Raw genomic sequence first — 21670 nt, 5'->3', positions numbered from 1 at the left:
CTGCGTTGATGGTAAAACCTAGTTGATGAAGTAGTTTTATGGTAACCTGAGTGTGTTGAAAGTACTTTCGATGAGTCACACTTTTGATAAGACATTCATCTAGATATGCAGAGGCATGTATATTATCTGTGCAGGTGAACAGCTACTTCTGTGAGACATTTTGTTAAGACTCTGGGGGCGGTTGTGACCCCAAAAGAAAGCACTCTGAATTGGAAATGCTGCCTGTTTATTAGAAACCTGAGGTATTGGCAATGTGCTGGGTGAATAGGAAGGTAGCCTTGCTGCTACAGGGGGATGGCATCTTGAAGAGTGACCATGTGAAAGTGCTCTGAGAGGATTACTGATTTAGGGATCAGAGATCCCAGATTGGTCTTAATGACCCATCCTTTTTGGGTATAAGGAAGTAGAGTGAATAGACTCCTGGCCAGTGTTGGTGTAACAGTACTGGTTCTTTGGCCCTTCTGGTGAAAAATGCATGAATTTCTTCCTTGAGTAAATGTAGATGTAGTGATGAGTTGCAAGGTGGAATGTTTGAAGGTGCGGAAGTGAGCTCCAGACAATTACCATGTTGAATAATATCCAGCACCGACTGGTCTGAGGTGATGTTCTGTCAGGTGGGAAGAAACCCTTGTATTTGTCCCCTGACAGGTGTTGTGTAGTCGGTGGTGGTTAGTGAATCAAGGTTTTTTGGCAGTGGTGGAGGATTTAGTGAAACCACCCTTACCTCTGTCTCTGGAATTGTTACCCCTGTCGGAGTGTAGTATCACTTAGGTGAGGTGGTTAGTGACTGGGGGCACCAATGATAGGAAGTGGAGGTGTCTGCAGTGGTGGGTTTTGTTCCTTCCAGATAAGGGGAACAGCCCAAAGAACCGTGTTGTGAAGGAGTTTGTAATGCTCCCATGACCTTGGCCATATCGTTGTCTTTTTTGATTTTCTCAAGTAGAGTATCTAACTGAGGACCAAAGATATGTACCCCATCAAAAAGGAAGTGCAAGGATGTTTTGCTGCACTCCATATTTGGAACATTAGACTCTAAGCCAGACATGTCATCTAAGGAGGATGCTGGAGTTAATGCCTCTAGTCTCTGTGTCAGCAACATTAAGGACACAGAGAATAGAAATATTCGCAATTAGTTTGCCTTCAGAGGCTAACTCATATATCCGCGTTTAGACCTGACAGCCTTAGTGTGGTCTTCCCCCAGCTTTTTGCCTACTTCGCTCCATTTTTCTGATCTTGTTTTTGCTGGTTTTAGGACTCTGCACACTGCTGACTAGTGCTAAGGGGCTTGTGCCCTCTCCCCTAAACATGGTAACATTGGCTCATTCTCAACTGGCATATTTAATTTGCCTGTAAGTCCCAGGTAAAGTGCATCAGATGTGCCCAGGGCCAGTAAATTAAATGCTACTACTAGGCTTGCAGCACTGATTGTGCCACCCACATAAGTAGCCCCTTAACCATGTCTCAGATTGCCATTGCAAGACCTGTGTGCAGTTTCACTGCCACTTCTACTTGGCATTTAAAACACCTTGCCAAGTCTTAAATTCCCCTTTTATTACATATAAGTCACCCTTAAGGTATGCCCTAGGTAGCCCATAGTGCAGGGTGGTATGTAAAATACAGGACAGGTTCTTGTAAGTTTTACATGCCCTGCAAGTGAAAAAATCATAAAGTGTGGAGCCTTCTCCTCTCTTAGGCTAGCATTGGAAATTCCCTTATATACTTTTAAATGGTAGTTTCTGATCTGAAAGGAGTGGCATTGTCATGCTTGGTATGGTTGGAATGGTAATGAGAAATCTGGCTTACTGGTGAAGTTGGATTTATCATTACTATATTAGAAATACCACTTTTAGAAAGTAGGCATTTCACTGCACTTACTTACTTACTTACTCTCTGTGCCTTACAGCCTGTCTCCAATCCAATTCTGGTCAGTGCTGGTTGACAGCTCCCCTTGTGCATTCCACCCAGACAGCCATACACAAAGGACACTCAGCTGCATCTGCAATCTTCTGCATATGATGGGATCTTCCTGGGCAGGAACAGTGGAGGGACTCTCACTTACACTTCGAAGACTAGTGGCCTGACCTCACACAAAGGACTGATCACCCCCCCACACCAGATCTTATGGCAGACAGGGTTGGGTTGAAAGGGGAACTTGTGCATGTCAAAATTACTTTTTCAACTTTTCCTCACTTCAAGGGCACATTTTGGCATATATACTGGGTCTCTGACCACACCAAATCAGACACTTCTGGACCTACAAGTTGACTCTGTCAGAGGGACGGCCATGCTGGCCAAAGAACGTATCTGGACTGCTTTTCTGGAAGGACTGCTCTCCTGCTTGTGCCCTGCTGCCTGCTGATCCCTGACTCTGCTGGAAGGACTTCTTCCTTTCTACAGAAGTGCTCTACAAGGGGTTGGGCTGAGCTTGCCTCCTGTGAAGAAGTTACACATTTCCATCTAAGGTAAGGCTGCCTACTCTATGCCAAGCTGCTGAAGGGTGAGCACAGGATAATTTAGGTTATCTTGTGACTTACCCTGACTTGGATTGTGGTCCTTATTTGGACAGGGTGTATACCTCTGCCACCTAGAGACCCAATTTCTAACACCAGCTTCTTGTTGATTTTAGAGGAGTTCCTCCATCTCATCCCAGTGGGCTCCGTCATAGCAGTAGGGGAAGCCAAAGGAACTGGTGAACCTTCAGTGGTTAGCAGACTGGGCAGTCACCTTCTTACCAGCGGCATCTATCTTTCTGCTTTCTTTATCTGCTAGGGGCACCTCACCAGATGTTTGTGAATTTATCCTTTTCTTTGCTGTGGCACTACTAAAGAGTCAGGTGGTAGATGACCCTTTACGTATGTAGGGCGGGTAGGGGACGGTTTGCATTTCTTATCAACCTTTGGTGTGATGACAGAGGCCCTGACAGAGTCCTTGAAAATATCAAGTGCATGCCTTTGAGCATCAGCAGGTATTGCACCGAGCATTGGCTAGAGGTAAGGGTTTCAAAGAAAAAATCATGCTTCAGTATTCTGGTGTGGATCTACTCCTTATGATAAGTGGCAACCCTACTTATGATGTCGAGATAGGTGGAGATGTCATCTGGAGAGAAGGTTTGGCCGAATGCAGATATGGGTCTGTGTCTGCAGCTGGGCCTTGTGATAGATTTCCTATGGGTCATCATGTGGTGGAATGGAGAACTGACCTTCATCATCCCTGCCACCCCTAAAAGAGTGGATGGAACCCTCTCGAGAATACTGTGCTTGTGCAGGAGGTGAAGGCAGTGGGGTGTGTGCGCATGGTGCAGCAGGCAGTGGTAGTGGGCTGAGGCACGCTGTGTTGATAGCGGTATCCACCCATTTCCTGTACTTTGGTGGGATTGGTATCTTCAAAGCTTCTTCAAATGTTAACTGCCTCTTAGCTGGTTGCGCTTCAGTATAAAGAGGTCTTGCCAGAATATGCCCATTGTCCAGGTGTATGACTAGGTGTTTCTGCCTAGAGTCTATGTCTTCCTGTTACATTAAAGCACTGGTTCCACAGGTTCAGATCCAAGTGTCTGCTTGGAGAAGGAGAAGGATTTCCACTCTGACGTGGACTTCGGAACCAATGATTTCAATGCCAAGGGTCTTGGTGCTGCAGTGGCGCTAACACTCTCAACTCCGAGGGTCGGCTCAACTCTGATGACGGGGGTGTCGGCTGTGAAGCATGGGTCTTTTGCTGAACGTTCGGTGCTGGGGATGGGCCTAAACCTTTCATTTTTCTACATGTAAGGCCCTAGGTAGTCCCATAGGCAGGGTGCAGAGTATGTTTAAGGTAGGACATATACTAATGTGTTTTATATGTCCTGACATTGAAATACTGTCAAATTTGGTTTTCACTGTGCAAGGCCTATCTCTCTCATAGGTTAACATGTGGGCTGCCCTTAAATATCTTTTATGTACAGTTTCCCTTTGGTGGCAGATAGAGAGTTTGAGTTTGGGGTCTCTGAACTCACAATTTAAAAATACATCTTTTGGTAAAGTTCGTTTTTAAATTGTCAGTTTGAAAATGTTACTTTTAGAAAGTGGGCACTTTCTTGCATAAACCATTCTGTGACTCTGCTGTTCGTGTATTCCCTGTCTGGGTCAGACTGACAGTTGGGCTGTTTGTGAATCTCCACTGGACAGTGACACAAAAGGAGCTGGTGTGTAAGCTGCATATCCTGATGGGCTATCAGGCCTAGAGTGGGGGGAGGAGCTGACACTTACACCTGAATGGGCTGTGCCTGCCCTCACACAATGCAGTCTCCAACCCCCTGGTGTGAGACTGGAGCCAGGCCTGGGCAAGGCAGGATCTGGTAAACAACAGAGACTTTCATTTGAAGTTTGCCAACTTCAAAGGCAGAAAGTGGTATAAGTAGTAGACTCAAACCCCCAGATGTTCAGATTACTTCTGGACTCAAGAGGAACCTCTGCCAAGGAGAAGAGCTGAAGAGCTAGAGGAGGAGTACTGCCCCTTTGCCTATGACTGTGCTTTGCTGGGTTGGCCTGCAGTTGCTGCTTCTGCCTGAAAGAGGACAAAGAATGGACTTTGTGGTATATTCCCGCTTGTGAAGAATCTCCAAGAGCTTGGGTTGAGCTTGCCTCCTGTTTTGAAGTCCCAGGGCCATCAAAGACTTCCTCTGCCAGCACCTGGATGCTCTGCTGAGACTCCTGCCCTGCCAAGTGGTGCCTTATCCAGTCCCTGGGTCCCTGAAAGGGGAAGCTGGTAGAACAAGGACTGAAATCCACTCACAGGAAACTGAGCAAAGAAAAGTTCGAAGCAACACCCGCTTACGGCTTTTAAAATCAAAGCAAACCCATTGCGGTGCGGTTTTCCATCACAGTGCGGACAGATTTCTCACGCATCATCACTGGGCGTCAACATCATTGTGAACCTGCGTGGATCCAAGGTGCCCTTTCTGGAAATCAACACATCTCTCTCTTGTGGAAGAGAAAAATGACGGATCGCCTACCCAACCGGAGAAAAAATGACGCACGGCCTCACTTGCGAGTAAGGAACCGACGCATCGCTGACTTTCCCGATGCACGCTCCCCTGAGTGGCTTTGTTTTTGATGGAAACCAGGTACTTTGTGTAACAACAACATTTCCATTGTTTTCTATGGAGTAAGACTCTTTATACTTTTCAAAATTAATAACTTGACTTGTGTATGTTGGATTTGTGTTGTTTTGTCTTTGTTTGATTTAGATACATTTTGCCTATTTTTCTAAACTGGTGTGGTGTTCTTTTTGTAGTGTTTTCACTGTATTACTGTATGTGTTTTGATACAAATACTTTAAACATTGCTTTTGAGATAAGCCTGACTGCTTGTGCCAAGCTACCATGGGGAGAGCAGGGATTATCTTAAGTGTGTATCTCCCTTACCCTGACTAGACTGACAGAGTGCAAGCTGACTGCCAACTGGAGACCCCATTTCTAACAGAGGGTGTTACAAGCTAGTCGGAGTTGGCTTCATCAGCTGTATGGAGTCCAGAGAGCACTAAACAATCTGTCCAGAAGGCCCTTGTGAGGACGCACCCCATATGAGGTGCTTTTTGGGATACCTAATAATGGCCCAGGCATGGTGGTGGTGGAAACACCTTTTGACATAAACGAACGTGTCACTGTTTTACAGGAAATACAGCAATTCTGTGATGAAAATTTATCTGCCTATGCCGCCACCTTGGGAATGAGGGATTTGCCAAAAACATCTACCAGCTTGATTCCTAAAGTTGGCTGCCTGGTACGAGAGAAGATTGTGAAAAAGGAGTTTGATCCATCCTATTGAGTCCTGGGAGAACACGGTACCAGAACTGTCATCATACCACCACTGACTGGTTCTAAAGAAAATCGCTTTGTTTCAATTGACAATGTCAAATTGCATCATGTGGCCGACCCTGCACAGTAGACCATAAGGATTCCTGGGTAGTTGCCAAGCTTCCCTCACTACCCAATGGGATATACCTCATCAAGCACTCAACAATTTTCCTACAAGTACCAAAGCTACAAGTGTATCCCCAAGCTTGGGGAGGGCAGAAAATGAACTTTTGTTACTGCCTGTCACCACTTTACCAACAAGAAATATTCCAAATTTGGATATCTACTGCTCCAATTCAACACAAACGGATGACATGGTTTACTATGAACCACCATTGAGTCCATCTACCAGTTCTGCACTGGCTCCTGCTTTTTCACAAAATCCTACTGGTTACTTTGTCAACATTAACAACCTCATCAAATTCTTCTGCATCTGTGGCTGCACCTATTTCAAGGCCATGTAAGCTATACAACTGGCTTCAAAATAATTACTAGTTTCATCCATGCTGCTACCTATGGATACTGCGGACATTGCTTGCCTTCCTGCTATGGATTGGGTTTGTGATCCTTTTCTTTTTCTTGATAAGTAGTCATTTTTTGCCTGAACGCTCTGCTGCTGAACTGGTGGATGAGGTTTTGACACCTTACCTTTCTTCCCATAAGATCCAAGGAGACTTGTCCCTTGAGAACATTACAGCTGTCCCCAATTGGATTGTTTGGGATAAAGTGGCATTTGATATATTCAGGCCCACTGGGGTCCTTCAAATTCAATACATTTTGAAAGTTTCTATGAATGATATCATTACACCGGGAGTTGTTTATGATGACAGGGATGTTAAAACAGCTGTTTCCAGGCTTTGTGAGCTTGAATATTATACTGTGTTTGAAAGTGAATATATACATATGAGCACAGTGAGTTATGGGGAAATGTTGTTATCATCATTTTGGACATTAATTTCTGCACCAAGCTAGTACTCCAAGATCTGTTTTCAAGTAAACACAATGGGAACATTGTCCAACTCCACCAGTTGTGAGTTTCAAAACATATACAGAAAGGTTTGCATATTTTAGTAGGCATGATGCGAAGCATGCTGAGACATATTACATTAATTTGCCAAACAAGAAAAATATTGCTAACTGACACAAAACTGAGAGCTATGTATTTTTTTAAAAACAGGATTGATTTAAAGCGTGTATGAGGAACACGTAATTGGCAAATATAGGGGAGTGAAGCTTTATTTAGAGCATGGGTACGCACAAACATTTTCCTAGCGGCCAGCAGGTGTGATCTGTGATGTTTCCGAGGACCTCACTGATGCCAGTGGGAGTGGTCAGGCTTGGGGTGGGGTTGGGGGGGGCATTGGTAGTAAGGCGGGTGTACAGGAAGCAAAGCATATACACATAGTTTCTGAATTGCACAATGTGAAACCAGAAAACCCAAGATTAATCCTGGCTTTCCCACTTTACCAAATTATGTGATCCTAGGCAATTGTTTTTTTTTCTTCCCTTCATTATTACATAAACAGGACATAAATAAGACATGACTTCAGGATGTCCGCTGTACACAACCTTCTCCTATGTTTGATTTAAAATAATGATAATGTTTTACTTGTTTAATAGGAACCCAGGTCACCCAAAGGTACACATGACAACCTACTTGCCACATTTCACTATTGCGAAAACAACAGATGATGGACGGAATGCAGAGCAAATAAAGCATTCACCCCACTCACAGATCTGGGTTTAATCCATCAGTTTGTTTGCTTGCCATGCCATTCCAGTTTGGACCCATCCATATACAAATCAGTCTTGACCCTGCTCCGCATGGTAACAGTCCAGCCCGAACTGCCAGGCCAGGTCTTTCCTGGACCAGAAACAAGCATCCTGGGACTGGTTTCAGGGTATCACCCTTCATCAGCCAGGCTAGCTTGAATCTGGTGGCATAGCAAGCACACGACCCACATCTGGGCATACCCTTCCCACTTGGGGCAACAAATGCAAAAACAACAGATGACGGATGGAATGCAGAGCATATTAAGCATTCTCGTCCAGTCACAGGTCTGGGTTTATCCACCATTTTTTTTGCTTGTCATGCCATTCCAGTTTGGAACCAGCCATATGCAAATCAGTCTTGACCCTGTTCCCCATGGGAACAGTCCAGCCTGAACTGCCAGACCAGGTCTTCCTTGGACCAGAAACATGCATCCTGGGACTGGTTTCAGGGTATCACCCTTCACCAGCCAGGCTAACTTGAATCTGGTAGCATAACAAGCACGGGACCCATGTCTGGGCATACCCCTCCCACTTGTGGTGACAAATGCAAAAACAACAGATGATGGACAGAATGCCGTGCAAATCAAGCATTCACCGTCATTCATTTCACTATTGGCATTGTTGTCAGGGTAAGGGGAAGAAATTAGGTTTCTAAATTCAAGTGTGAAAACTATTGCTTTTAAAATAATACTTCTAAATAATCTGATCAACTAAAGTGAAAAGGTTCTGCATGTTAATTAAATACACTTTTTGAATTTTGAAGAGACTTTATAATATGTTTACACTTTGCTGCAAGATGGCTTTAAAAATGAAGGTGCTCCTAAAGTTAAGTGATGCAGGACTCAACAGTTACTTCCTTCTCTTACATAAATTATCCTTTAAATAAATGCTTGCCTGTTTCTTTAACATCTTTTTTATTGCATCTCACTGAGTAAACACCAGCAGAGTGCTGCTGTACACCCAGGGGCAACATGTAAAAGTCAGGAGGGCTCCATGCGGCCCCCAGACAGTACTTTGAGTATCAGTGATTTAGCACATGCCTTATTCCTCCGCAAATATTTTTGAATGACACTGTCCAACAGACAACTTGCCTAGAGATAGCAAAAATAAAAGATTTAAATTCACCCAGTATCCCAACACTGGCTAAATTTAGCAATTGGCAAACATTTTTAAAGTCACTGAAGAGCAGCTCACTAGTTGGGTTCAGAATTGTACCTTTAATTCTTCACTTTCACGTCCCCGTGGGTGGTTATTGTGGCCTCTGGGCACAAATGGTTGTCAGGCATGTTTTGTAAATTCTACACAGGGTTTCGGGGCAAACTGACCGGACCCTCGGTACATCACAACCCAACACTTAGGTATCATTACAACATACACTGTGGGTAAACTGTGCCAACCGTGGTTACGTTCCTCCACATTAACAGCTGTTAAAGAACACCTTAGTCTCCTTTCAGAAGACGTTGACTTGCAAGATTTCTTGTTAGGTCCAAGGAAGCCAGGTTCAAAGATTTTCCTGTATGCCATATACAACGAGATCTGGAAGCTTTCGCAAATGTAAGCTGCTGCATATTTAAGGTGCATTGACAAAGAAAACATGGAAAAGGCTCTAGCTGTTGTTGATAATGGCATGAACACATTGTTCAACCACATTTGCATGTTAAATAACATTGTCTCATCTGTAAAAGACATCATCCAAAATGATATGTCATTTTTACATCATAGACAGAGTCAACTTAGGTCCATTATGTAGATGGGTTGGACACTGCAAGTTCTCAAACGTGGACGCGTGCCTTGGCAGCACTTTAACTTTACTGAGTTATTTGCCAGGTTTTACTTGACAAGACAACAGCAGATAATGGATGGACAAGAAGTGAGTTACATCATGGTAAACACTAACAAATTAGAGAAGTTGCCTTTCACTGTAGCAGAAATTCCATCAGCAGTACGATACAGTATATTCCAGTTCACCCAGTGTTTGAAACATATAGTGGTTAGCAGGTTTGAGCGATTAGGGGACAGTTACAAACATGAGGTGTGGGTGCTGCCTTTCGATTACAAATGCCTAAAAGGAGTTCTTTCTTAGTGGAAGCAAATGTGAGACTGCTGTTAGCCATTCTATGATTATTAAGCAGGTGTCCTTGCACGCCACTTGCAATGCAGCCATTGCAAACTTGGCTTGCTATCTGAAGGTACTCCTGTGTCCTTGATTTGGCCTGCATTTCAGATACTTTCATATGGAAGTTATTTGATGCTGAACGATGAAAGTTATTGTAGAATGAAGCCTGGAACTGCTTACGTAATTTTGTGTCCGCACCTTGCTACTTCAATTGCAAATTTTGACATGCTGAGCAGACTAAAGGCACTATTGTTCCAAAAACATGTGGCTCTGACATCAGCCAGAGAGACTTACAACCTCCAACTAGCAAGTTAATCAGCAGAGATACAGTCCCTATTAAATACCTACTTCCCCAAACATTTTGGCAAACTGGTGAGCAGGAAGCAGGATTTTTAATGAATCTAATACTGTGGGGATTGTGCCCTTTTTAAGGCTGTCGGGTCTGGGTTTGTCAGCACTTTCCAGACTGTATTTGGAGTTATACCTTCGGGCATCCATTCTCTTTTTTTGAGTGTCTTTGGTGGTGCTATTTTTGATATGCAGTGGGTGTTTCATCTCAGTAAAGTGGAGTAATACAGCTCCCACCAACCCACCTGTGTCGTGAAAGCATGATGCAGTACTTTGGAGCTTCCCTGCTGGAGGAGCTCAAGTTAAATTGGTCATTGACATTCTGACAAATACTGACCTGTGTGCAGCCGATTTTCCATTGCCTGTGGTGCACCAATGGTATGTCTGCCGTGCAGCCTGTGCCTTCTTTGGATGCAGATCTGTTAATGTTCTTGATGAGGATTTATTCATGGACATGCCCATTGAGACTATGGTTGATATGCAAGGCAGCTTTTGAGCTACCACATGTGGATTTCCTGACTCCATCTACATTTGGCACTGTGAGAAATGTGGCTCACTCAGCCGGCCCTGTGGCTGGCGCATCTGCACACATCTGCTCCGTGGATCTTTCAGCTAATGCACTGGTTAATCCATCACCTGCCAAAGTGGAATCCTTCATGGCTTCCATCTCCATTGAGAATATCGAAGACATATTACAAGACCATAATTACTGTTGACGTTTGACTATTGGTATTTTTACAATACTAAATTGTCTTTAACGTTAGTTTGCCTGTTGGCCTGGCATGCTTGTCAACTCTGACATTTAGTTTTTTAATATGCTTTTAGCATTTTAGATTGTATTTTAAATTAATTTTAGTGCATTACAGTTTTAGATTGGCTCTCTTGTCCCGACAATGGGGAGGGTGTTGTGGGGTTCATTTCTCACATATTGTTTGGGCACACATGTTTTACCTTAGCTAAGCTTGGGCCCGCGGCCTGTGACCTTTTACCGACATACCTACTCTAAACCTTATTTATTCATTGTAGCTCTGCCTGCTTTACAGCAGATGTTTTTATTTCCTAATCAGCTGTAACTCTGTGATTCCACAAACGCATTATCATCATTATTCTGTGCCCAACATTTCATTTTTCACCAAGGCTGACAAGAACAGCTCAAGATAATCCAGTTAGTATTGTCGCCACAAGCGCGGGTATACAGTCCAGCACTTAGGCACATGCCCATGTCAGGCCTTTTTCAAGAAACAGAAATATGTTTCTAATAAAAACATTGTATAGGTCAAGGGAAAACAGGGAGGTCTTTTCGAGCCAGGATATACGTTCAAACTGTATGCCATCTCTACCTGACCGCTGACCTCAGCCTGGTCTCTGTAATCAGCCAAGAAGACAGAGGGCAGACCCCTGTCCTTCAGGTAATGGGGTAAATGGGGGCGGGTGCACTTCTCATGGACTAATGTCTCATGGACATACCGGGCTATCATTGCCATAGGGGTTAGGTAGGCTTCCAATATCTATGCTATGTCAATATGCTTGGATTGTTTCTATTTTTCTCATTTGGTCTTCACAATCCTAATATTGTCCTGAATAATTGCCCTAATAACTGCAGCTCATGTATTTTATTGTAGATTGCAGTCTTTTCAATAAATGTATTGAAAACTTCCTTGCATTTCCTTCTTTAGCCTATGTGTGTGTATGAGATAAGGGATGTGAGATCTGTTGACCATGACTTCCCCTGAGAGGTCACTGAGTGTCATGCGATAGGCTGCCACAAATCACTTTAGCTTTATATTTGGGTGAGGTGCTACCTGAAATGGTTGGGCAGACAGTTACCAAGACGGTGTGGGATCAGCTTGGTCACCCACAAAATGGTGGTCCTGTCGCCCCAAATACAGTAGTCTTGTTCTAATCACGAGAGTCCTACGACAAGAATTTTTGGTGAACAACTCGCACTTTCATTTGCTGATGAGGGCCAGTATCAGAGATATCCTGAGAACCAAAGCACAGAGCTTTTCTAGCTGAAACTCAAAAGAAAACGAAAGGAAAGAATAAAGATCATGAAAATAAATAAAATCTGTTTACCACTTCACTGTAAGACATCCTGCAGACAGTTTTGCATCCAAAGGCAGCGACAGAAATGGAAACACATAACTCTAGAATAGTGATGATGAGCAGTAAGATAAGACTTGCCCAGAAGATAAGCTGTCAATGACAAAATGGAAATAAACTTTGGGTTAAAACAAGTGCGTACAAACGTGAAACATCCGTCAAATATTACTAGAACTTGTCTTTTTCTACAAACCCCCTCCCAATTAAATTGCAATACCCATATTTTTTGTTAACTCTTTCCCCTTTCTTCACTAATACCTCCCCAAAAAATTTATCTTAAAAAAGGAGGGATGTGCTGTGGCCAGTGAAGGGTGAGTTTTGAATGTCATCTAAAGACAGGATTAGCTGTCTGGCGAGAGCTCGTCGTCACACGCCACACACAAACACAACACACAAAACACAACACACACATACACATAAAACAGACATAACTACAGAATTAGAAAGAGGTTTTTCGATACCCCTCTCAACATTGGCCACTGTGGTTCAGAATAATTGCCACATAGGTTTGTCCATCTGCATTTTGCAGATGTGAGCACATTAAAAGTACTTGACTTTAATTTCTTTTTAGTTTTTTCCACTAGGGCCTGCCCCTTTCATTGCTTTCTTCTGATGCTTAGAACATCACCCAGGCCCCCTCCTCCTATTCCCTCTCACCCCGCTCTAGTGTTCTGCTGCACATGTACATTGCATCATTCCTGGGCAATTATGGTTTTGATTTTAATAACCGTTCTGATGTGGCCGTCTACCATGTGGCATGAGTAAACTAAAAAAAAGCCAAAATGGCAGCCAGCATGTCACAACGCATGCATGTGTACACATGGTGAATATCTTATAAACCATTCAAAGTTGTCTGCAGTGTATACACGTGAATCTGCATGAGTCACAGTGCACATATATGTATGCGTTACAGTGCATGCATGTGTATATATTGTGATGCATGCCATGCATTCATCATGATACACGAGGGCCATTATTTTTTCAAAATCGTAGGCACACTGAATTTAAAGTTTAAAAAACAGACATGTAGCGCCAGTCCAAACAACCTTTGGAAAAGCGAACAGTTGCACCTACACATTCTAAATGGCAGACCTATTGGCTTTGCCAATACTTATTAGTTCTTCCATTTGCTCCGAGAACATAAACATCAGGCCTTTGACACAGAGGATTTGTTTGTTTGTTTCCCTGACATATATCTAACATTGGATACTGCTTTTGGTTGGCTGCCTCTCTGCAGTGTTTGGAAAATATTGTTGGGAGGGTCTGCTTCTGTGATACTCTTTGGCTACTTCAAAAAACCCAGTTTATGTTTGCTCTCACTTTGTAGGTCAGAATGGGAGTGGTCATGCAGGGTGTTACAGTGGAAACCTCGATTTCCAATGGCTCTGCATGGTCTCTGACACACAATGATTAGGTTTCCTCTCGTTATGCTCATGTTCCATGTGTGGAAGGGTCACTCCTACAAAAGTGTATCGGGGATAGCAAGACGAGTCCTGCTGCTGTGAGTACCAAACCATTACTCCTTTACATTATGACCCTCTTCGTGACTACCTCTTTCTCAGGAAAGCTGTTCCCAAAATCCCACAACCCAAGGGGTTCCATCTTGTTTTAAGCAAAATTAATTCTGTTACTCCTATACTCATATTCAATCCACCCACTTCTCTTCTTCATTCTTTTTAGCTCATTTTTTTTTTTAAATCAAGACTTTTCTTTAAATGAGAGGATTCGGCTTTTCGTATCAGTCTTGGGGCACTTGTGCACCTATGGCCTTGTTTGAAACTTGCTGTTCATTCACCCTTCTTGCCTCTTACATCTCAACTCTCATTTGAGTTTGAGAGGAATGCTATTCACTCTGATCCCATTTGCAAGCTATTATCAGGAACTGGAACATTAAGGGTAGTCAAGGAGCAAGCCGGCTGTATTTCACATGTGCAGTTCATGAAACAGGGACGGCTTTAGGACTGGTGGCGCCCTTTGCGACATCCTCCTCAGTTTCACTCACTACCACCCGGCAAATGTGCCCATCATCTCTCCATCGCTCTCCTTTCACATACATTCATGTGTTATAAAGAACTTGTGTAGGCTGGCTTTACTAATCCACTCAGCTAGCCACTTAAAATATAGGGGCATATTTAAGTGCCCCTAGCGCCATTCTAATGCCACATTAGCGTCATTTTGTTTTACCCTAATGTGGCGTTAGAAGGACAAAAACGCTGTGCCATTTTTACAAAGTGGCGCAATGCATGCATTGCGCCACTTTGTATCCCTTCACGCTACATTATGCCTGCGCCAGGCATTATGTACGCAAAGGTGGCATTCCCCTGTTTGGGGGGGCAAAAAATGGCGCAAAGAAATCGGACAGATTTCTTTGCGTCATTTATTTCTGGCACTTTTAACGCCAGCTCAGAGTAGGTGTTAAAAGGAGACTTCTGTTGGTTACAATGGGCCTCTGGGTGCTTTACAGGATTAGCGTCAACATTTTTTATGCTAATCCTGCAAAGTGCTGGACTAGCGTAAAAAATTCTGACACTATTCCTCTAACGGCCACCATATTGCGCCATATTTTAAATACAGCGCACACATGGTGGTGCTAGGGGAGCGCTAAGGGGCGCAAAACAAGTGGTGCAGCACTGTGTGCTGCACCACTTTTTTAAAATTTGCCCCATAGGGGCATATTTAAGAACCCCTGTTGCCATTCTAACGCCACATTAGTGTAATTTTTTTTAAGCTAATGTGGCGTTAGAAGGCCAAAAATGCAGCGCCATGTTTACAAAGTGGCATAATGCATGCATTGCACCATTTTGTAACCCTTTGCGCTACATTATGCCTGCGCCAGGCATAATGTATGCAAACGGGGCATCCCCCCGTTAGAGGGGCCAAAAAAAATGACGCAAAGAAATCTGACATATTACTTTGCGTCATTTTTTTCCTGCACTCTTAACGCCTGCTCAGAGCAGGCATTAAAAGAAGGCTTCCATTGGTTACAATGCGTGTTGCAGGATTAGCGTCAATATTTTTGATGCTAATCCTGCAAAAATTCTGATGCTAGTGCCCTAACTACCGCCATGGTGGCCATATTTTAAATATGACGCACACATGGTGGCATTAGGGAGGCTGCTAAGGGGCGCAAAAAAAGTGCACGCAGCACTGTGTGCAGTGCAACTTTTTTCAAATATGCCCCATAGAGCAGTGCTTAATTTGTAAATAAAAAGGTGCCAGTGCCCAAAGCCCTGCTCTTAAACACACGGCTGCTGCAATTAAATGTGTGAACACGAAATACAGAGGCTGCGTAATCCTGAAGACATCTCGGGCCTCTTCAGTCCATTTACAGGAGCACCCTGCCCCTTCAGCTCACTCTTGCGGATTTCTGCTATTTCCCATTGTGATTCTTTTTTGTTTTTCTCTTCCTTTGTCTTTCCCATATGTGTCTTTTTCTCGCTGTAAATGCTTGAGGCAGAAAAATAAGCACCATCACTCAAAAATAAGTGCCAGTACTCTGCACCGGAAACAACAATCACAAATTAAGCACTGCCATAGGGGCATATTTAGGAGCCCCTGGTGTCATTCTAACACCACTTTAGCATCATTTATTGACACTAATGTGGCGTTAGAAGGCCCAAAACGCTGCGCCATATTTACAAAGAGGCGCAATGCATGCATTGTGCCACTTTGCAACCCTGTGCGCTACATTAGGCCTGCGCCAGGCATAATGTATGCAAAGGGGCCAACCCAAAATCTGATTTCTTTGCGTAATTTGTTTCCGGCACTTTTAACGCCTGCTTAGAGCAGGCATTTAAAGGAGGCTTCTATTGGTTACAATGGGTCTCTGGTTGCTTTGCAGGATTAGCGTCAACATTTTTTATGCTAATCCTGAAAAGCGCCCGACTAGCATAAAAAATTCTGATGGTAGTCCCCTAACTACTGCCATGATGCGCTGTATTTTAACTACGACACACAAATTTTGGTGTTAGAGGAGGCTAAGGGGCGCAAGAAAAGTGGTGCAGCACTGTGTGCAGCGCCGGTTTTTTCAAATATGCTCCATAGGGCAGTGCTTAATTTGTAAGTTAAAAGGTGCAGGTGCCCAAAGCCCTCCTCTTAAACACGCGGTTGCTGCAATTAAATGTGTGAACACGGAATACAGAGGCAGCCCAATCCTGAAGCCAGGCATAATGTATGCAAAGGGGGCATCCCCCCGTTAGGGGACCAAAAAACATGACGCAAAGAAATCTTCCAGATTTCTTTGCGTTATTTTTCCGACACTTTTAACACCACTTGGTTACAATGGGCCTCTGGGTGCTTTGCAAGATTAGCATCAAACTTTTTGACTCTAATCCTGCAAAGTGCCGGACTAGCGTAAACAATTCTGACACTAGTCCCGGAATTCCGCTGAGTTACATAAAAACTCTGTGGAGTTCTGTGAGCTGGTGGAATTTGGAACTCGTTCCGTGCTTTAAAATCAGTTGCTTCTTTTTAGATTTTCTACTCAAACAGTAGCTTTCTCAACATGAAAGGCCGTGACCACTGGGGTTGAGAAATGTCACCGGGAGGCATTCAAACACCCAAAATTCATGCTAGGGGGACAAAAATTCACCAGAGGGTACTGTTCTTTTTAGATTTTCTACTCAAGCAGCAGCTTTCTCAACATGAAGGGCCGTGACCTGCGGTGGCCACTAGTGTTGAGGAATGTCACCGGAAGGCATTCAAACACCCAAAAATCATGCTAGGTGGACAGAAAATGCTCACTTGCCAACTTAACATTAACGAGCTACACATGAGAAAAAACTCAGCCAGGCAGTAGTTGGCAGAATTTTATTGGAACTGCAGAGTGTGCAAAACCCTATGTACTCTGGCAGCAGAGTGTAATTTTTCACCCACCCCTAGTCCAATCTCAATTGAGTTACTCCTAACATGGCTGTTGCACAGACAAATGGCTCTAACCACATTCCAGACCTGATCAGTAAATAAATGCTCCTTATTGAAAGCAATGAGTATTGGTAATGGTGAAGTGAGAGTGGTGTGGACAGAGTGGTTGAGGAACAAATTTTAGGGTAGTAGATTTTTACAGTTCTTTGGAGTTTATCATGAGGGAATGTAAAGTCACTCAAAGAACGGCTAGCAAACACTAAGGGCCTCGGTTCCCATTTTAAGAGGTGATAGTTGAGAAAGGCAAAAGTATTTAAGTGTCTTCCGCACAGACATTGTACCAGATTTCACATTTTGAGAGTAGGGCACAAAGTGAGATAATGTAGAAGGAAAGGGATGGAGCCCTGGGAGACACAACCTATCAAGATCTTGATAGAGATGTGAAGGCACAAAGGAAACAGAATGAGCAATGCAATATGAGTGGTAACGTTTGAACTATAATTCCAGTAATGCCAAGCAAGGAAGCTGTGAAAGGCTTCAGAGAGGTTGAGGTGGCAAGAAAGGTGTAGCTAGAAGTAATGAAGTTAGATTTGTGGGAGAGAATTGTGGCTGTAGATTATAGAGCATAGAACATGGAGCCATATCAGTTGGGAGAGAGATATGGGGGGAGAGTAAGTGTAACACTGGGTGAGAGGAGAGGATCTCCTGTAGGCTTCCGAGTAGCGACATTGTGTGTAGGTGCCACTGGGACAGAAATAATAAATAGCCTAGTGAGACATGGGTGGACACTGAAGGAGAGTGCAAGAGTTTTGAGAATGACCATAACATGAGGTCAGAAGTGGCACAAAACGAATTTTCAGATTTAAGAGTAAAGGGAATCTTCTTAAGGGCTCTGGGGTCAAGGATTAACAGAAATTGAAATTGGTACCATAAATGATATTGGAGACATCAAGGACTTATAATTGGGTCAATGCACTATATTTACACATATTCAAACTAGATTAAACACATTAACAATTATAGGCATGCTTTTGCTAAAGTGATTTTATTGTTATAGCCATGCTGAACACAATAGCAGTGGAAAAGAAACATTAGGTAATAATTCAGCAGTGACACTTACGTGAACTTGATGCAACTTCATGCACTGTTCCATCTCTTCTGGAGTTTGCTCCCTATAGTAATAGTTGCACATTGTGTATCCATAACCACCTCTATGATCCCAAACTGCAATATATATAATGTACACAATTACTGCAATCCCAGAGGCCACAGCGCTAAGGATGTTCATGATGAGGCAGCCCCGGACCTGAGGGAAACAGGGGGATAGTGAAACTGTCAGAAGGAGAGGTTTATGCATTTTTTTTAAAAAGTGCATTTTTATGATGGTTTTCTCAGTATAACCTCAAATGAGGACCAACAGATGTGGACTGGCTAACTAGGAAATATGTGAGAGTTCCTGGCAGACTGGTACCTGTGAATGACTGGAGCAGTCCTATGCGAGACTCTGGTCTCTTACGAAATCTTCTCTAAATCCTTGTGGGCCTCTTAAATGAAATCTTAATGTAGGAGAGCAACCACAAAACCACAAGTCCTCTCAGGCAAAAGAACAAACGTGTCCCTTTCTTTATAGGTAACGGAAGGTTTCTCACCCTTACTCCTACCTTGTATAAAATTATTAATATTTACATTGACACAACCCACACTCATTTTCCAACATCCACCTGAAAGGCTACGTTTGCAATCTGAACCTCCACTCACTAAGAAAAAAAAAGTCATGCATCCAATTTGACTTGACGATGTGAAAATGTCTCTATTTGTTTTTGCCATCTCCAAGGAAACTATGGAAATACAATTTTAGATGCCCCCCTGTAGGAAAGTACCATCTTTCTTGGCATGTTACCCCCAATTTTACATGTTTGTCAGTATGTTTTTGTCTGTCTCACTGGGATCCTGCTAGCCAGGACCCCAGTGTTCATAGTTTGTGGCCTAAATGTGTATGCCTGTGTAGTGCCTAACTGTGTCACTGAGGCTCTGCTAATCAGAACCTCAGTGCTCATGCTCTCTCCCTTTAAACTTATCACTATAGGCTAGTGACTACATTTACCAATTTCAATTTGCATATTAGACCCCCCTTATAAGTCCCCAATATATGGTACCTAGGTACCCAGGCCATTGGGGTTCCAAGAGATCCATATGGGCTGCAGCATTTCTCTTACAAGCCATAGGGAGCTCAGACAAACCCTTACACGCACACTATTTCACAGCCATTTTCACTGCACTTAAGTAACTTATAAGTCACCTATATGTCTAACCTTCACTTGCTGAAGGTTAGGTGCAAAGTTACTAAGTGTGAGGGCACCCTTGCACTAGCAAAGGTGCCCCCACATAGTTCAGGGCCATTTCCCCGGACTTTGTGAGTGCGGGGACACCATTACACATGTGCACTACATATAGGTCAATACCTATATGTAACTTCACAATGGTAACTCCGAATATGGCCATGTAACATGTCTAAGATCATGGAATTGTCCCCCCATTCCAAATCTGGTATTGGGGAGCAAATTTCATGCATCCTGGTGGCTCCACCATGGACCCCCAGTACTGTAAAACCAGCTCTCTGAGGCTTGCACTGCAGCTACAGCTGCTGTCACCTCACAGACAGGGTTCTGACCTCCTGGGGTCTGGGCAGGCCAGTCCCAGGAAGGCAGAACAAAGCATTTCCTCTAACATCAGGGGGTTACACCCTCTCCCTTTGGAAATAGGTGTTACAGGCTGGGGAGGGGTAGCCTCCCCCAGCCTCTGGAAATGCTTTGAAGGGCACAGATAGAGCACTCCTTACATAAGCCAGTCTACACTGGTTTAGGGAACCCCAGTCCCTGCTCTGGCACGAAACTGGACAAAGGAAAGGGGAGTGACCACTCCCTGTCCATTACCACCCCTGGTGTGGTGCCCAGAGCTCCTCCAGTGTGTCTCAGACCTCTGCCATCCTATTTTTGGAGGTGAGGGGACACTCTGGAGGCCTCTGAGTGGCCAGTGCCAGTAGGTGACGTCAGAGACCCCTCCTGATAGGTGCATACATGGGTAAGTAGCCAATCCTCCTCTCAGGGTTATTTAGGGTCTCTCCTGTGGGCTTCTCTTCAGATTTCCACTTGCAAGAATCCACCAGGGCTCCTCTGCACTTCTCTCTTCAAGTTCTACCAAGGATCGACCGCTGACTGCTCCAGGACGTCTGCAAAACTGCAACAAAGTAGCCAGAAGACTACCCGCAACATTGTAGCGCCTAATCCTGCCGGCTTTCTTGACTGTTTCCTGGTGGCGCGTGCTCTGAGGGCTGTCTGCCTTCACTCTGCACTAGAAGCCACGAAGAAATCTCCTGTGGTTTGTCGGAGTCTTCCCCTTGCTCCAGCAGGCACCAAACTACAGCATCACTGTTACTCTGGGTCCCCTCTCATCCTGATGAGCGTGGTCCCTGGAACACAGGGGGTGGACCCAAGTGACACCAACTGTCCAGAGGTACAACTGTCCGAATTTGGAGGAGGTAAGTCCTTGCCTCCCCTCCCCAGACAGTATTCATGTCCACCGTGTGATCTGCAGGTACAAGGGCTTCTGTGCACATTTCCAGGAGATCCTGCATGCACAGCCGAGCCTATGTCCCCAGCACTCCGTCCCGCGATTGTCAGCTCCCTAAGTTGACCTCCGGCGTCATGGGACCCCTTTGTGCAGTGTTGAGACGACCGCTGTGTTTAGTCTTCTTGAACCCATGTTCAAGGACCCCTGCGGGTGCTTCCCTCCTTCCAATGGGCTCTCTACATTGCTGAGGGGCCCCTCTGTCTACCTTCTTGAGTGCCGACATCCTGGTCATTCCTGGGCCCGGGCTGCACCTTTTTTCTTCAAACATGACTCTTGTGTGTAGCAAGGCTTGTTTGCTGTACTTTGCCAAGGACACCACCCTGCATCTGCCAGCACGATGTGGGACATCTTCTGCACAAAGTTGAACTTCATACCTCACTCCGTTGGTGCAGAACCAGCATCTTCTTCCAACAGGAGGCAGCTATTTTGCACCTTCATCCGAGGTTTAGTGAGCTCCTGCACCCCCTAGACACTTTAGCGACTCTTGGATGTGGTCCTCTTCCTTTACAGGTCTTAAGGTCCAGGAATCCATCTTCAGTGCTTTGCAGTCTTGTGTGGTCCTTGCAAAATCCTTTATCACAACTTTAGTGTGTTTTGGGGGAAATAGTAGTACTTTACTCCTGCTTTCCTGGGTCCTGGGGTGGGGTCTCCTCTATACCTTTGGTGTTTTCTGACACTCCCAGCAACTCTCTACACACTACACTTGCCTAGGGGTCTACTTGTGGTTCCCATTCCAATTACTAAGTATATGGTTTGTGTTGCCCCTAGGCCTATTGCATTCTATTGTGTTCTACAGGGTTTGCACTATTTTCTGACTGTTTTACTTACCTGATTTGGTTATTTGTGAATATTTTGTGTATGTTACTTACCTCCCAAGGGAGTATATCCACTGAGATATTTTTGGCACATTGTCACTAAAATAAAGTACCTTTATTTTTAGTAACTCTGAGTATTGTCTTTCTTATGATATAGTACCTATGTGATATAGTGGTACTGCAGGAGCTTTG

At 44.1% G+C, this 21670-nt stretch overlaps 1 protein-coding gene across 1 annotated transcript in view; it reads right to left on the bottom strand.

Moving 5' to 3' along the window:
• Positions 1–21670, bottom strand: part of LOC138304316 (membrane-spanning 4-domains subfamily A member 4D-like) — a 301440-nt gene that overhangs the window by 34188 nt on the left and 245582 nt on the right. The window contains exons 5-6 of the mRNA XM_069244273.1: positions 18154–18339; positions 12144–12263 (exon numbers count right to left, since the gene is read on the bottom strand). Of these exons, the coding sequence (XP_069100374.1) occupies positions 12144–12263; positions 18154–18339 (306 nt within the window). The remainder of the gene's footprint in view (positions 1–12143; positions 12264–18153; positions 18340–21670) is intronic.

This window comes from Pleurodeles waltl, chromosome 7, assembly GCF_031143425.1.
Source record: "Pleurodeles waltl isolate 20211129_DDA chromosome 7, aPleWal1.hap1.20221129, whole genome shotgun sequence".
Classification (NCBI taxonomy): Eukaryota; Metazoa; Chordata; class Amphibia; order Caudata; family Salamandridae; genus Pleurodeles; species Pleurodeles waltl.
The sequence above is the reverse complement of the archived record's forward strand: the minus strand, read 5'-3'. Positions and strand labels throughout refer to the sequence as shown.